Below are 17,585 nucleotides of genomic sequence, written 5' to 3'. Positions count from 1 at the left end.
TTATTATTTTCTCGCGTGTAAAATATTTTATTCTAAACTATTCCTTTCACTTATCACCACTCTTTGGCACTTAAATTTATATCAATTGACCTTTTGCCTTGTCGATAAGCTCATATTGGTTTCTATACAAGGGTACAAGGTGCTACAAATAATATTTAACATCATGCAAAAATTTCTTTCTTTGTTGAGAAGTTAAATTTGGAGGTAAAAGCTTACTCACAACAAAGTTGACATAGTCAACATAGTATGGTAATTTCTTATGACCAACATGCAACAATTGTTCATTAGGGAAAATTTGGTTTATCAAAGTCGCATCCTTACCTTGGTTGTCATTTTCTAACATTGACAAATGGTTGGCTACTTGATTTTCTAAACCTTTTCTATCTCTAATTTCGAAATCAAATTCTTGTAACAGCAAAGCCCATCTTATTATGGCTTGCCATCCTTTTTAGTAATCAAATACTTAATGGCAGAGTGGTTGGTATAAACAATAACCTTAGTGCCAATCAAGTATAAGTAAAATTTGTCAAATGCATACAAAACAACTAATAGTTTTTTCTTAGTGGTAGTGTAGTGCATCTGAGTTTTAGCCAAGGTTTTACTAGCATAATATATATAATGAAAAGTTTTATTTGCTCTCTATCCTAACACCGCACCTATAGCATGATCTCTAGCATCACACATAAGTTCAAATGGGAGTGACTAAACATAAACTACAACAATGGGTGTAGATGTCTATTTTTTTTTTTCAATTCTATAAATGCAGCATGACTTGCATCATTAAATTTAAATGGAATGTCTTTTTCTAAAAGATTGCACAAAGGTTTTACAATTTTGGAAAAATCTTTAATGAATCATCGATAAAAATTGGCATGTCCAAAGAAACTCTGAATACCTTTTATTGAGGTTGGTGGTGGAAGCTTCTCAATGGTCTCAATCTTGGGTTTGTCTACCTTCAATACTTCGCTTGACACCTTGTAACCAAGAACAATGCCTTTTTGTACCATAAAATGGCTTTTTTCTCAATTTAAAACTAGGTTTGTATTTTCACATCTTTGTAATATCCTATCAAGATTGAGCAAATATTTATCAAAATTATTGCCAAAGATTAAAAAATAATCCATAAATATCTCTATGATTTTTTTCACCATATCTGAAAAGATAGACATTATGCATCATTTAAATGCGGTTGGGGCATTACACAATCCAAATAGCATTCATGTAAATGCGAGCGTACCGTAGAGACATGAAAATGTTGTTTTCTCTTGACCTTTTAGAGCTATGACAATTTGATTATAGCCTAAGTATCCATCCAAGAAACAATAGTATTCTCTTCCAACTAACGTATTCAACATTTGGTCAATGAAAGGTAAAGGAAAATGATCTTTTCTTGTGGCCTTGTTTAGCTTTTTGTAGTCCATGCATATTTTCTATTTAGTGACTATTCGTGTGAGAATAAGCTCATTATTTTCGTTAGCCACATCTGTCATCCCACCTTTTTTAGGTATGCATTGCACTAGACTTACCCATTCACTAGTTGAAATAGGATAAATGATGCTTGCATCTAGCCACTTGATTATTTCCTTTTTAACTAATTCCTTCATAAATGGGTTCAATCTCCTCTGATGCTTAATAGTGGCTTTATGATATCCTCCAACAAAATTTTATGCATGCATGTTAAAGGACTCATCCCCTTAATATTAACTATTGATTACCTTAATGCCTTTTTATGTTCTTTCAAAACTCCAAGTAACTTTTCTTCCTATTTATTGTCAAGATCAAATGCAACAATAATTGGAAAAGTAGATTAGTTTCCAAGATATGCATGCCTTAAATGTTTTGACAATTGTTTGCATTCTAACTTAAGAAGATCCTCAACGAAAGGTTTCACTAGTGAGAATAAAGAGGAAAACAAATCTAACAATTCAAATCAAGTTCCTAATACTCGCAATGGGGCATTCAATACATTAACACATTATTTAACTTTTTCATTACTGAGCTCAGATTCAGAAATCAATGATGCTTCAAGTGGGTCATTAGGATGATTTTCCATGAAGAATTCACTTATGGCCTTATCTACCACACTAATTGCAAAACACTCTTCGTGATCATTAGTGAACTTTAAACCACAAAGATATTAAATGTTACCTCTTGATCTTGTACTCACAAGGTAAGTTCTACCTTTTCAACATCAATGAGTGCTTTGGCTGTGCGTAAGAAAGTTCTCATAAATGTTTACAAATCCCCTAATTACTCAGGCCTATGGGGTAATGTGGGTAACGAGACAGGATTTGTGAAAGTGATTTTGTATGTTGACAATACTCTTGAATTGAGATATGTGAATGTAAATGAGTCAGTTTCCACCTTTTTATGATTCAGGTGGATGTCATAATTGTTATTAATACTTGATTTGGGTATGATCTTTTATGAACCTTAAATTGTAATGTGATTGGCATTAGTCTTGGTGTAAGAGTAAGAATACCATAAGGTTAAGGTTGATGAGTGCACCATCTTTTCCCTTTATATGGCTCTAGTCTTGGTATGGGGGTAAGAATACCACAAGAATAAGATTAGCTAATATGCCACCTTTTTTTCATTTTTATGTTGGTTCTAGTCCCTGTGTGAAAGTAAAAATACCATATGGTTAAGTTGGATATCATACCACTTTCCCCCTTAATGATTCTTAGTATGGGATTAAGAATACCACAATGATGAATTAGGCAAAAGTACCCATTCTCCCCTTAACTTTTCTAATGGCATGCATTAATATCTTATTTGTATATTAAATATTGTGACGCCTAAAAATGACGACTTGTTGACTATTGTGTCTATATGAAATTATGAGATAAAATACTATATGTGTGTTACATTCTTGACTTGGATGTTTAATGATGGACTTTAAGGTTCGACGATAAATTCTCTTTTTCTCCTTATAAATAATTTGTAAATTGAATATTTATATGGATATTATATTTTATGCATAATGAGTCTCAAATGCAATTATGGTTATTGAAAAGATTTATATGATTATCATGTTGTTTTGCAAAGTATAGTTTATTACAAAACTCTTACCCTTTGGCTTATCTCTTTCCCTATATTCACTCATAGAGTCTTTATAACTCACTCGTTCCTCTATTTTGTTTTAGATTAGTAGCTTGCTTGGTTAGGCAACTCGTGGAGTAGTAACCCAATTCATTTCGTGGTAGGTGTGGTAAAGCTTTCTTTCCAACTTTCCAATGTTGTTACACTTCGTAGTGTGTCGAGTCGAGTTTTTAAACTACAATGTTGATATTGAACATGGTCATGTAAATAATGTTGATATTACATTTTTGTATATTATATTGAGCCCCGAGTATAAGAGCATGTGAATGATAAAATTTTGGTAAATGATCCATAACAATATAGGCACAAGATGTGTGTCGAACTATAATTGTTTAACATGTGAATATTTACATGAAATGAGATAAAAACCATACCTTATGTTGAGAAGTTTTGTAACGTTCTGATCTTGATGAATTATTTACGTATTCATAATTGTTGATGGAATTATATGTGAATGCGATGGATGACCAGCCCATGCTATATTAAGTAAGCTTAAATCAATAATACTCAATGATTGGTGTAGACAAACAAAATCACGTATACACACACACACACATACATTCAACACACATGTAAAATATATGCATTATCTATGCATTTAGATGTTTTAGCAAACATCTCCAATGTGAGGGCATATCATAATCCTCAAGTCTCCAAAGATCATCACACTCATCATTAGGCTTACCTTCGAAGCTAATCAAATTATTCAAATCATTAAGGCAAATGGCATCAAAACATTGCAAACGTCAATCACAAACAAGATAAATACCACCGTTCTTACTTACCATTATCCTTACAAGCACACAAAGGTCACAGGGGAACAAATGTTCATTCAACCATAAATCAGATCAACATCCAAAATTCATCCCTTAGAAGTATACACAAATCCACAAATAAAGGCATCATGCCTCTATCATTCACATTTTCCTCATTAAACCTCTATTCACATTTATCGAGTTTCAATCATCTTAAGGCAACGTATTGATACATTTTCATCTTTAACCAAATTTATTGATACATTTTTGAATGTATCGATACAGTTCCTCCAGACACCGCATATTATTCTTCCTGTCAAGAATGTATTGATACATGGGGGTATTTATTGATACATTTCCCCCTATAGGCAGTTTTAAACTTCTAAAACTTTCAAAAATCTAAGTTTAACACCCTAAAATCATTTCCTGTTAATGTCACACCTCAAATCATTCATTTAACTTAATTCCATACGTACACAACATCAAATATAGATTAAAACCTTAAACTAAGGGATTTATCACATTTTTCCTCAAAATTTGCCTTAGTGTCTATATGTGCATTTGGCAAGCATAGTGTATCATCCAAAATCTTCAAGGGTTCACATATTTATAAATCATTCTTAGTTCACTTAGTTTACACCGAAGGTTAGGGGTGTACAAAGATCATATCCAAAAAAAGATCCTTTTATAGCAGCAACAATGCAAGCAAAGATAAAATAGTTAGTAATTTTGTACTCATAGAGATGAGCTCTCTTCAAAGTCCCCATATTGCCACCAAACCCTCCACCAACCATGTCTCCAATCTCCTCTTTCTCTCCCTCCATTCCTTTTCCTCCAGCTTTGTCTATGTTTCTTATTAGCAACCTTTGAAAAATGCAATGATAAAAGGAAAAGAATAGTAGAACCCTTGCTATTACAGATAGAAGTGGTGAAGTTGATTGGAAGAACTAGAGATTCATGAATTTATTTAAAAAAGAAAAAGAAAAATTAGGATAAAGATTAAGTAAGTAAAATTTAAATTAAAAAAAAGAAACGGAGAATTATCTAAAAATTGGAAGGAGATTGGAAGGGAAGGTACAAAGCTTCAATTGCATCCAGAGTCATGATCTCTTTCTCTTTGTGTTCCAAATTGCTACTTTTTTGTCAATCAACTCGGAATATTCAGTCCAAACTTTAACACAAAATTCGAGAAGTCGAAGGTTGAAAAAATCCTAAATTATTTTGAGTTCAATTTGTTTTATTCTTTCTTAAATCCTAAATCAGATGATTTAGTTTGTATGGGAACATAATGTTTGTTTAACAAATTTGAGAAGAAGGTAATTAAGTTTTTTTATTTTTAAATCCTAAACCAATTATTTTTAGACATGTGTTTAAGCAAAAAGGTGAGCACATGAATCATAATCAGCAAACTTTAATGTCATATTATCTGCCATGTGGTAGTGACGCCATTTAAATTTTTATTTGACTCAAAATAAAAAGTATAAATGTTTATTTGGCTTTAAATAAAAATATAGAGGCTTGATATTTTGCTTAAAATAAAAGTACAAAAACTTGATTGAATTTAATAAAAGTATAAGGGTTTGTTGAATTTTTTTAAATAATTTAAAAATTTTTTAGATACTATACCAAATTTAATTTATTTTTTATGAATTTATTTAATTTATTAATTTAAATTTTTATTAATAATATACATAAAAAATTTATTTTAAATTTAGTTTAATCGAATATTTAATAATATGAGTATTTAATAGGTAGTGTACAAGTTTTGATAATAATTCAAAATTTTAATTGAGTATTTATAGAGTTTGAATATCTTATTAAAAAAAAAGATTTAGGTTCAAATATCTAAAAAAGTAACAGATACCATACCAATTAATACTCTGAATTAGGTAAAAGATAATTTAGTTAATAAAATTTCCTAGATTCTTCTGGATAGGTCTTGACCTTGAAGGTATGTTTGTTTAGCCCGCAAGTTTCCTTGAAAATTCATTTGAGTCAAACTTTATTTTTTCCTTAATTTAGTGGGTCACTTCCCTGGTGTTGTGCTTTTATATATTTATTTTTCTTTAAAAAAATTCCTATCAATTCCCAACAAGAAAAGAAAAAAAAAACTCAAATAAAATAGGAAATAATACAGGATACCTTAAAAGCCCACGAAAGATGAGCGTTAGGCCGGGTCTTTTAATTACTTTTAACATGTCTCTCTCTCCATAAGACGGTGTCGTTCGTCTTCTATAAATATACCCTCTCTCACACTTCGTCTCCAACTTATTATTTCTGCATCGAAACGTTCCCTTCATACATCTTCATCTCCTGTTTCCAGAAATTTCTGGTAAGTTCGAACCTCAAGAAAAATCTATTATCAAATTTCCATCTTAATTTTAATCTGTAATCATATGGCGTTCTTAGATTTGACTGAAGTTTTATCTGGTACCGATTGATTCGGCTCACTTGTCGTATTTTTTATGGTTGACCGTTGACCCGTATTTGAGAAGAAGGGGAATAATTTTCTTGTTTTTGGTTAATCTCTAATCTGTGCTTTAGCTGCTTTGTATTAGGGTAAAAAGTTGATTTCTTTGGCATATATGATCATAATATGATCTGGGTGTGTTTTAATGTTCTTGAATTTTTGTTTTTGACTAATTTTTCATGCTTAATTGAATAAAAAAAAGTAGGGAGAAAAAAATTTTAGACTGAAGAATTTAAGTTGTTGCATTATTTTGGCGCTGTAATGTGTTTATATCTATGACTTTTGATCTCATAAATTGAATATGATTATTATCTAGGGATTCAAAGAGTGCTGTTTTGAGGTGTTGAAAAAAGGCAGATTTTTAAGATAATTGTTACTGATAATTTTAAGATCCAAAAAATGCCAAAGGATAGAAGAGTTCGTTCCTTATCTTTTGATCGCTCTAGGGTATCTCCTTACCCTTGTAGTTCCAGGGATGCCAAGCAATGCCAACCTGAGAATTCATTGGGATTGCGATTTGGATCAGCCAAGGATGTTAAAGGGTGGGAGGATGCAAGGTGCCCCATCTGCATGGAACACCCGCACAATGCGGTACTTTTTCGGTGTTCTTCCTTTGAGAAGGGCTGTCGGCCTTTCATGTGCAATACAAGTTACCGCCATTCAAATTGTCTTGACCAGTTCTGTAAGTCATCTGTGTCATCTCCTTCTACCGCAATGTTGCAGGAAATTCATTTGCAAAACACGACCTCTATTTCTCGTAGTTGGAGGGATCCGGCACCTTTTCATGATCAGGCAGGGGCTGACGGTGGCTTGCAGCCAAAGCTTGTTTGCCCTCTCTGTCGAGGGGAGATTTATGGCTGGAGTGTAGTAGAACCTGCTCGACAGTTTATGAATTCTAAAGCCAGGAATTGTTCTTCTGAGACATGTGATTTTAGTGGGACTTATGGTGAACTCAGGAAGCATGCTAGGTCTGAACATCCTTTGGTCCGACCAAGGGAAGTGGACACGGAACGACAGCGTGATTGGACAAGGTTGGAGCGTGAAAGGGATTATGAGGACATGCTTAGCTCAATCCAACAAGTTGTTAGGGCAGATTGCGATGGAGAAAACATTCCAGATCTCGATGACTTTCGTTCTTGGTTGACTCTAAATCTTGCATACTTGACACTTGCACTTGAGTTAATCAGTGATCCAGGAAGAACAGAACGAGTAGAATATGGGAGACCAGGAGTTAGTATGTCTAGTTTCGTGCAAGAAACTAACCGTGCTAATAGGGAGCACAATAGTTCTGTACCAGATGGAGGTCTCCTTGGCCACCGCAACAGTTCTTCACTAGGAGAGAGATTTCAAGGTAGACACCGCAGCTCACAGGGCATGCTCCTGCCGAGGCATCATAGTTCAACATCGGAGAGCAATTTCCAAGGAAGGCGCCAGAGTTCACAAGCAGACAGAACACGTCGTGGTCAAGGATTGTTATGGCGAGCACAGGGTTCAGATACAATCAATAATAGGCAGCAATAGGAGCACCTTGTTGATGTGGTTCTGAAGGCAGATAAAATTTTTGTGTGCTTGGTTGTAATGGTAAGTATTCCTTTCTCTAGCTTCTTTTATGTCCTTTTTTAGATGATGGATTAATTTTGTATTTTACGCTTTTTGCTGCATTGCAGGTGGAAGCGAAAGCAGGAGGCAAGGGTTATAGTTAAGGTGGATGAAGTCATGTTAGATTTGGAAGTGAAAATGCAGTCATTATTGTCGTCTTTTCTTTCTCATCGAATCAATGGCTAATGTAAAGAATGTGAATTTTCTCAGTGGAAATGTTACTCAGTTTTGAAAGAATTACATCTTTTTACTTTTAATTGAAAATGCTTTCAGTTAAATCATACTCTTTGATTGAAAATGGTGGGGGGCTTGCTGTGCACGGATGCATGGAGTGTTAGTAGATAAGGTAATGTACTTACTTTGATTAACAAGGGGACGGCAATGAATGGATGGATTTACGAATTACTTTTCTTTTCTTTTCTTTAAAAAAAAAAACAATTTTCTTATTCTATTCCTATTTGTTTTCATCTAATATCTGGTATGTGGAATATGAAGGGCGAAATATATATGGCGGAGCAAATCCAATTCAATAAGACAAAGCTACCTTCAAACGGTAACTCACATAATTTATATAATTCAATTCAACCCTAGGAAGCATCAATGTAATCTTCAAATCGATTTAAGTGTCATGTACAAATGGTACTAAAATTTTGAATATCGAAAAAATTGAATTCATCTTATGTAAAAATTGAAGTAAATCGAATCAAACCGATAGAAAATTGAACTATTTTGAAACTGAAACAAATTTTTTGCAATATTTTATCAAATTCTAAGTAATATATCTATATATAAATTTCAAAATACTCAAGTAAATCTAACAACATTTTAAATTTAATACATCACATTGAATAATTTAAAAATTAAAAAATAAATTAACATATATAATAATTTAGATTTCTATTAATTCAAATTTGATTGAGCCATCAAAACTTTAATCTAACTAATCCAAATCGAACACTTCAAAAACCATTCTAATTGAAAAAAAAAACTCAAATTTCAGCAAAATCTCCATAAATTACTATCTTTCGGACCATGAAAATTTATTAATTAATTAAAATATTATTTAATTGATAAATTAATAATTTATTGATTTATACATTAATTAATAAAAAATTAATTTATCAAGGTAGTCTTTATTTTTTTTCAAAACATTGAATTTAATATATGTATTGTGTCTTGTGATTATACAAATATTACCTAATTACCGAATTACAAATTATCATTGTTCTATATATTTGTTTAACCAAAACAAGGTCATGAATGTAATTAATTTTATTAAACAGTCGTTATGAATTTATCCATTTTTGTAACAAATTAAAATTACATTCGATATATACTTGATTAATACACTTCATGAACATTAAGTCAAGTAAAAACATTTATAAAAATAATATACAGTATCACAAATAGAAAAACTAAGCACAATAACTTGTTGAGATGTAAAGAAATTAACAATAACAAATAAAATACGTAAAACATTATGTGAGTAAAATATAGGAAATCTAAATTGTACCCAACAATGATTGTTAGAAAAGTTTAACTTGCAATTAAGCCAAGCAACAACATCAAATATGGTCAAGATGCACTCAAAGTAACAATCACATATATATAATTTTCTCTTGCAATATAAGAACACTACACTAGAATTTTTTAATGCAATAAGAAAAGTTAGAAATTAAGTCTAAAGAGACATCAATTTCAAAAAAAAAAAATAATATCGGAGTCATATATTACAAAAGTATCTTAATTGAGTCATATATATAATTTTAATATATAAAGAGATTATTAATTTGTATATCAAGTGGGATCTATGTATTTTTTAAATATATTATCTTATAAATTTAATGAATTATTAATTTATCACGTTAATCTCAAAGTTAGGACTGATCAAAAATATTATTTAATTAAGATTTTACTATACTTCAGCACTTTTTCGGTTCGCTCCACATGTATCACCTTTGTATATTCAAAAATATGAAGCTTAAAATATAAATGCACCCTTTATCACTGAAATTTAACTTGGTGTTGCTTTTTCTTTCCCTTGAAGTTTCAAAACTTAGAATTAAACACTTTCTGTTTGTTACAGCAACACATGATGATATTTGGAGTTTGAGAAAATAAATTAGCATTAAAATAATCGTGAAATGTTATGCAGGAATTCACAATATGTGCAAAGACGATTAAATATTATAAAGATTGCTCCTCTTTTAGGATGGCCGGACAGGGCTTATTCTATTGGTTCAAGGCAAGCTGGGATCGAAGGTGTCCTACAAGATAATCTTGGTGCGATTAACGCTAAATTTTCGAAGGTGGTTGGAATTGGTGATTTGAATTTGACAAAATTAGTAGCTATTTATGAATTTTTTCTTATGTTTTGTGTCTTTTGTATAATTTAATTTTACTAAATTATAGGTTAAGAGTGACTCAATTAATGCAATATCGTGACCTACTTGTCATGAAGAGACCTTAGACTGGACAGTTGATTATCAAGTTTGAGCAGTTGCAAGAAAGAATTAAATCAGTGAAAAATTAGACATGTCTTAGGTGAGGCCAATAATACATGTTGCTGATATTCTTGCAAAGGAGTACTAATTTATTTGAAGCTTATGAGTAAGAGTTGTCGTAACGTGCGAGTTTGAAAATTCGATCGTTAGACATAGAAAAATGTTGAGAGTCACCACTAATCATTTTTACCTAGGTGCGATTAACCATGTATTAAATTTATTTTATTTGATAGAATCCTAAATTAATTTTAAATCCATCTAGAGAACAATAAACTGGTTTGCAAATTTTTAGAGTTGGATTCGAGAGTATGGTTACGCACAAGGAAAGATTAGCATCCTCGTAATGCCCATTCCATGAACGGTACCATTTAATCATATGTTATCCTATTATAGCCTAAACCATTGATTTTATTCTTATGTTTCCCTAATCCTTATTTATTTATTTATTTATTTATTTATTATATTGGGAAATTAAATATTTTTATTCAATTTTACGGGTGCACATGATGTAATTATGAAATGATCTGATGATTTACCAATTTTAAATAATGAGCGACAAAAACCTTATATCGAAAAATCATTCGTAGACCATCCCAACGCTTTGGTAAAGTTTTGAAATTTTCCTTACCTGGAGATATTCCCTGAAGAACTCGTCTCTACAAGTCCTTCGAGGAAATCCCATCATCGGATGCTATGCCAAGATAAAATTCGTAAATGATGTTAAATGAGCACGCTTATAAATTTAACTTAATTGATATATATATATATAGTTCTTTTTTTAAATGGGCTCCATGCATAAGACGTTTCAGACAATAGACTTCTCCATAATTTTAATTATTTTTAGCCAAGAGAATTAAAATTTCGACAAAATTGCCCTTAATTGAATCGACCCATTTATTTGGCTCCATGTCTCAACCCGAAACCTATTAATAGGTCAAGTATATTTGGGTCTATACCTCAAACTGACTCATATTCTTTGAGCTTTCCTCGTCAGATTATTCATCTTTAGAGTATTCCTTACTAGAAAGAAAAACGTTTAAGCATTTTGAGTATTTTGGAATAGTTTTTGATACACGAAGAAAATTTTTAAGTGTTTTGAACATTTTTAAGTATTTTGGAATAATTTTTAATATATAAAGAAAAACTTTTGAACATTTTGAGTATTCTTTGTCAAGTAAGCATATTTGTTAATTATATTGTAAAATAGAATATAGTGTATCATTTGAAGTTGTTGATCTTGTTAAATAGAATTCAGTAATTTTGGTGATTTTTGGGCATTGCATAACTAGTTTTTAAGCATTGCGTGATTGACTTTGAGTATTACGTAACTAATTTTTAGGTATTGCGTAACTAGTTGGTAGGCATTGCGTGACTTATTAGTTAGGCATTGCTTAAAAATCAATCACGCAATATCTAAAAACCAGTCACACAATGCCTATAACCAATCATGTCATACTTAAAAACTAGTCACGTACTAATTAAATCACGCAATGCTTAAAAATTAGTCGCGTAATACTTAAAATCTAATCTAATCAATTTCAACTTCTCAACTTTGGGGTTCTATGGTTATATGAATAAACTAATAAACTCAAGAACTTAAAACACATACTTTTTTTGCTGATAAGCCACGAAATTGTGCATTTCATAAAAGATAGGTTACAAAACTCCATAATCCTCCAAAGCAAGACAAATTATATCCCTATCGGGAAAGCTTTACGCACTTTCCTTATGCAAAAACAAAACATACTTCCTTTACAAAATATTCTCTTGATAATTTCAACTTAAAATCCGCAACAAACATATTTAATAATCATCCTAATCCTAGGCACAACAAAACCGTGAACTACTATAAAATCCATCAAACATGTTTTAGCTATCTCTTCTCCGTGAGCCCATCATCTTAACCAATCCGATTCAACTCACCAACATAGACATTTCTATTGCAACACAAGTTTCGAAGTAAGTCATCACTAAAAAGCATCTAGTTACCACATTCATTATGCTGTCTGCAATCACCATAGAAGAGCAAAATCGTTGTTTATCACCTTTGAAAACCCCAAGATCCACCATCCAAAAAGAAAAACAAAATAAGAAAGAGCTTGATGTCATCTTTGCTTTTTGAATGGCAAGATAGACAGTATTTTACCAAAGAAAGAAATCGAGATTTAATTTTGAAATTTTTGTTTGAATGGCAAGATAGAGAAAATTGAAACCATTTTAATTATTTGAAATTGTTTAAAGGGTATTGTTGTCAAGTCATGTCAAAAATTGGTTAAAAATAGTTAAAATTATAAAAAAAGATATTTTTGAATTGGGCTTATGAGAAAGGTTATTTCTCATAATTTCCTCATATATATATTTTGTAATTTAATACAATTAAAAATCTCATTTATTTTTAGTATATATATTTTAAAAAAAGATTTTATTTTAGTCAATAATTTTTAATTAATATTGTAAGTCGATATTATTTTATTTTATTGAACTATCTTTTTGAATAACCAACTAATCTTTTATTTACAATAATTGTTTAAAGTAATTCAATAACTATATCAATTTTAATTTAGTTAGAACATTATATGAATTTATTTCTTTATGGATTCTATTGTAATTGCTTGAATTAATCGGAATATCGGAATAAAAAATTAAGATTTATCCTAACACTTCAAAAAAATCCTAATTATATTCCGTTTCTAAGAAAGTTATCTCGAAAATAGCAACTCTTTGTCTTTTCAAATGAAATTCCATTATCGGAATTAATCCAAAGCAATCCTACTATTTTAATATTTATAATTTTATATTATATCATACTTTTTATATTTATTCATACCAATATAAATTTGTGTAGTTAAATCTTTTATTTCTCTTACCTGCCTAACCTATTTTCATTTATGATTAAATATATTTTTCTTATATTTTCTTTCACCTAATAAATCTATTTCTTTATAACTAGGTATTTTTTATTTTTCCTATTTATGTTTCTCTCTCTTTTTACTGAATATTTATTTATTTTTATATTTTACCTCAACTAAACTTATTCTTTTGTAGCTAAATATTTTTTATTGTAAAATAATAAAATAATAAAATAGATTTATATAAGTAGAATATATATATGGGGAAAAAACAAATGTCTCAAAAATGTCACGTCATTGTTAACGTGACGTTAGATGTTGACATGACATATAAAAAAAGTTTCAATTATTGACGTGGTAGTGTCATATCAACATGTCAAAAGTGACATGGCATTGCCACGTCACATTATAGATATGAATTGTTGATGTGGCACTCTTCGATATTGACATGTCGTAATTTATTCTTTAAAAAAATCACTTGTTAAGATTTGAACTCAAGACCTCTGGTGAATAAAATAATATTTTTACCATCAAACTTAAACTCTTATATTTAATAATATCTCGCTTGAATTTTTTTTTTTCATATTTTTATCTTTATTTTTATAAAACTATGTCATTTTAGAGTCTTCTTATACTCTCAAAAATTATAACCATAAAAACCCTTAAAAACTTTTTCCTCAAAAGACATAGTTTTATAGAAAGAAAAATAAAGAAGAAAGAGAAGAATGATTCAAAACGTCATAGTTTTAGAGAAAAAAAGAAAAAAGTAAGAAAAAAAATTCAAATAAGATATTATTAAATGTAAGAGTTTAAGTATGATGATAAAGACATTGATTTATTTGTTAAAAGTCTTGGTTCCAATCTTAGCAAGTGCTTCTTGTGAAGAATAAATTACAATATGGCAGCCTTTTGACATGCCAAATCAATAATTCATATCCATAGGGTGACAATTAAGAGATTAAAATGTTACGATTTTGAGTTAAGAGACTAAATTAAAAAAATACTCTAATACAGAGACTTTTTAAATATTTTGATCCATTTTTTGTTATATATATATATATTGTTGGATTATGGATTAAGTTTAATGATCCAAGTTAATTGAATCATTAGTACCATATAAGCAAGATTTTTTCTCAATTGACCATCAGAATTACATAGTAATAGTTTTTCAGAAAACAAACCATCATGTAAAGAAAATGAACTTGAATCCCTTTGCACTTGAAATGCTTTCAAGGTACATATGTTTTGAATTATCTTTTCCTGAGGTAAGTCTTAACCTTTTTTATATTATACAACAATTATTGTTATTAAATTAAAAATAAAAATTCCAGAAACAAACACACGCTTGAGAGGGACCTGAGTGCAATTAGCTATTTTTGGCGAGGCTATTCTCCAGTAAACTTCCCTTTGCTTCCGCCCTCTTCTCTCGTATTCCAAAGCCCTAAGCTTTTCCCGCTTGAGTGTTTTTGTTTTGCTCGCGTAAACAAATTTGATTTCCGTTGCCTTTTCTTTTTTGTGTTTCTCTTCTTCTGTTTTTGGTTTTCAGTTGCAGGTGACTAATATTACTTATTGAAATGGTGTAGATAATCAGAATAATCGGAAGCTAAGGGGTAATGGCTAGATTATTGTCAAACGCGGCCTTCAAAGGCATCGCCGGTCTCTCTGCTGCTCGCTCGAGAACAAAAGTAAGTATCCCAGATACTAATTTTATGTCATTATTAGTATTGTGTTTTTTCATTGCTTTCGTGATGTAGAACCGATTATTGGGTTTCCAAGCAGATACTTGAAGCGATTTCTTCTTTTATTTTTGGAAAAAACAATTAGTATTTTGGGAATAACCGGAATATAATTTTCATGAATTCTTTGTATGTTAGTGTTGGATCCGAGCAGATGAACAAACAAAAAGAAAAGAGAGAAAATTTTGAGCATTTGTCTAAACTGAACAAGCTTTTTGCTTTGGCTCGAGTTCTGTCTGATCGACAAGAAATCACAAGCTGCAATTTTATAGCAAGAGCTGAATGTGGCAGCTTAGCTCAATTTTTTGTCTGAAATTTAGTGTTAATTAATTATTGCTCATTCTGGATTTTCTCGTGCTATTTTAGAAGGTTATGATTTAGTTTATGCTGTTTCTAGGTGCTTGGATCCTTCTACCATGATGGGTTGAAATACTCGACAACTGTTCCCAGTGACCCTGATACACATGAAGATTTTAGACCCACCAATAAGGTTCAGGGTTCTCCTGTTTCTTTGAAAGATGTTGTTGAACAGGTAGGTGTGTCCTTTGAGATATTTTTTGTGTTATATAGATGAAGCATATTGGAACTTTTTGTTTCTTTATTATGTGAGCTGTAAGTGTTATTGATCATGATTAACTGCTACTCTAGGATGTCAAGGAAAATCCTGTGATGATTTACATGAAAGGGGTACCTGATTTTCCTCAATGTGGATTCAGTTCACTGGCAGTAAGAGTGTTGAAACATTACAGTAAGTGTTAATTTAATCACCTGAATTGTCATCCATTCTCTGTTTAGTTTTTGATTTCAAGGATAAGTCTGCATCTGTTGTTGTGTTTGTCTGTGTACACAATCCTCTTTAAATGCCTTTTTGAGGTCTGCTCCTTTAGATGAAAATTGTAAAAAGTGTTAACTTTTGAGCTGAATGAAAGAAAAGATTCAGTGTTTGCCAACCGATCCATTCGTGTTTGTTTTATCTTGGTGTAATTTTTTAAATTCTAATAGCAAATGAATTTAGCTGGTTTGTTTTCTTACCAAATTTCTGGCTGATGCAGATGTTCCTTTAAGTGCAAGAAATATTCTGGAAGATCCTCAGCTGAAAACTGCTGTTAAAGCCTTCAGGTAAATTGGCAATTGCTGGTGTTTTTCTCTGAAGGATAATTAAAGTATTAATATAAAACAAGCTCCCACTTAGTCTAAGGTGCTCTCATTTTTATGGTTTAGACGTGATCTTCCTTTTCTTTAAACTTTTTTTTTTTTTCATATTAAAAATATGTAGCTGAATTCAATTGTGTGAAGGCCATCAATTTAACACTTCAAACTTTTGGTACATAACTTGCTGGGTGCTGACACTCTGCAGTTAATGAAGCCTCTGTTCTGGGTCCTGGTGGGCTAATCAATCTTTGTTCTGTCAATGTTAAATGTAACAAATGCAAAGTAGTGAATCTCTTTCGGCTTATAGGTTTCCACTGGTCTTCACCCTAGAAATGACTGATCAAGTGTTAAAACTTTGATGCTTTGCCAGAATTTCCCTTTGTTCTTAATCCTTTTCTCTCTGTAGACTTGGGAAGTTTAGTGCTTATCATCTTTAACTTGTCTATTTTGGCTTTTTGTTGAAATAGAAGTAAATAAATACTGGAAAGAAGAACTATTTGATCTGGTATTCAATTTTCTCAGAAATAACTGAAATGCTTTTATTCTTATGCATTATCTTAGTTTGAACATTAGCATGCTATCCACCTCTAACATGCTCAGATGGGGAAAATATTTGTTTCAACGGTATTTTATGTGAAAATAAATCCTGGTCCAACTGATGCAATATCAATTTCTTGTCATCTCTCGCATTGGACTTTCTTCTCTGATAGATAAAATACGTGTTTTCGATAACTAAAAAGTTTATAGATATGGCACTGTGTGGTTTTGTAGAATAATTTCTACATGCAAGCATTCTTATTAAGATGAGATTATGAGTAACCTGTCAAATTCCACATTTCAATTTCAATTTCAAGCATTCTTAGATGTAAAATTTCAATTTCAAAATCTACACCTCACAAATGGTTAATTATTAGTCGAGAAGACTGGTGGTATTCAAATGGTGTGCTGCTCATTTACTTTTTATCAAATTTTTTTCTTGCAGCCACTGGCCCACATTTCCACAGATATTTATTAACGGGGAGTTCATTGGAGGTTCAGATATAATTCTCAATCTGCACCAGGTTTCTTTTTTGATATTTTGCCTCCCTTTGAGCATCTTTGGTTTACTGCATCTCTAATGCATGTGTATGCCCATGTGCAGAGCGGAGAACTGAAGGAAAAGCTCAAGGATATTGCAGCCAGCCCCAAGTCTGAATAAATCACTGTTGAAAGTGAAGATTGGAGTAGGTTATTAGAGCCTTTCTGTTTGCTCCTCTTCTTGATACCAAAAGATGTTAAGATGGATAGTTTCATATTTTATGTATCACGACCTTGAAAATTTTTAATAATAAGCTCATTGTTCAACATTATCTATGCTACTGTTACATTAAAAACTTTGCTTCTTGAAAATAGATTGTTTCTAAGTTGACTCCATACAT

The 17,585-nt window shown here is 31.0% G+C and overlaps 2 protein-coding genes across 2 annotated transcripts; both read left to right on the top strand.

The window, feature by feature from the left end:
- Positions 1-2,194: 2,194 nt before the first annotated feature.
- Positions 2,195-8,163, top strand: LOC110427546 (uncharacterized). The gene is made up of 5 exons (XM_021443099.2): positions 2,195-2,352; positions 6,073-6,189; positions 6,795-6,918; positions 7,051-7,908; positions 7,995-8,163. The coding sequence occupies exons 1-4, from the start codon at positions 2,195-2,197 to the stop codon at positions 7,846-7,848; spliced, it is 1,197 nt and encodes a 398-aa protein (XP_021298774.1). The 3' UTR covers positions 7,849-7,908; positions 7,995-8,163.
- Positions 8,164-14,613: 6,450 nt separating this feature from the next.
- On the top strand, positions 14,614-17,516 carry GRX4 (glutaredoxin 4). The gene is made up of 7 exons (XM_021442999.1): positions 14,614-14,758; positions 14,863-14,964; positions 15,413-15,547; positions 15,664-15,763; positions 16,068-16,134; positions 17,150-17,228; positions 17,309-17,516. The coding sequence occupies exons 2-7, from the start codon at positions 14,893-14,895 to the stop codon at positions 17,363-17,365; spliced, it is 510 nt and encodes a 169-aa protein (XP_021298674.1). The 5' UTR covers positions 14,614-14,758; positions 14,863-14,892; the 3' UTR covers positions 17,366-17,516.
- The last annotated feature ends 69 nt before the right edge of the window (positions 17,517-17,585 follow it).

The sequence above is a fragment of the Theobroma umbraticum genome, unplaced genomic scaffold (assembly GCF_002168275.2).
Source record: "Theobroma umbraticum cultivar Fairchild unplaced genomic scaffold, ASM216827v3 scaffold_34.0, whole genome shotgun sequence".
Taxonomy (NCBI): domain Eukaryota; kingdom Viridiplantae; phylum Streptophyta; class Magnoliopsida; order Malvales; family Malvaceae; genus Theobroma; species Theobroma umbraticum.
Note: the sequence above shows the minus strand (reverse complement) of the source record. Positions and strands in the feature narration are given on the sequence as shown.

Excerpts from the sequence above, each read along its gene's own strand:
- LOC110427546 (XM_021443099.2), top strand. The coding sequence starts at position 2,195 with ATGAGTGCTTTGGCTGTGCGTAAGAAAGTTCTCATAAATGTTTACAAA. Across the intron at positions 2,353-6,072 it reads AGATATGTGAATGTAAATGA|ACGGTGTCGTTCGTCTTCTA; the intron begins GTCAGTTTCCAC and ends TCTCTCCATAAG. Across the intron at positions 6,190-6,794 it reads CCTGTTTCCAGAAATTTCTG|TTCCAGGGATGCCAAGCAAT; the intron begins GTAAGTTCGAAC and ends TTACCCTTGTAG.
- GRX4 (XM_021442999.1), top strand. The coding sequence starts at position 14,893 with ATGGCTAGATTATTGTCAAACGCGGCCTTCAAAGGCATCGCCGGTCTC. Across the intron at positions 15,548-15,663 it reads TGAAAGATGTTGTTGAACAG|GATGTCAAGGAAAATCCTGT; the intron begins GTAGGTGTGTCC and ends CTGCTACTCTAG. Across the intron at positions 16,135-17,149 it reads ACTGCTGTTAAAGCCTTCAG|CCACTGGCCCACATTTCCAC; the intron begins GTAAATTGGCAA and ends TTTTTCTTGCAG.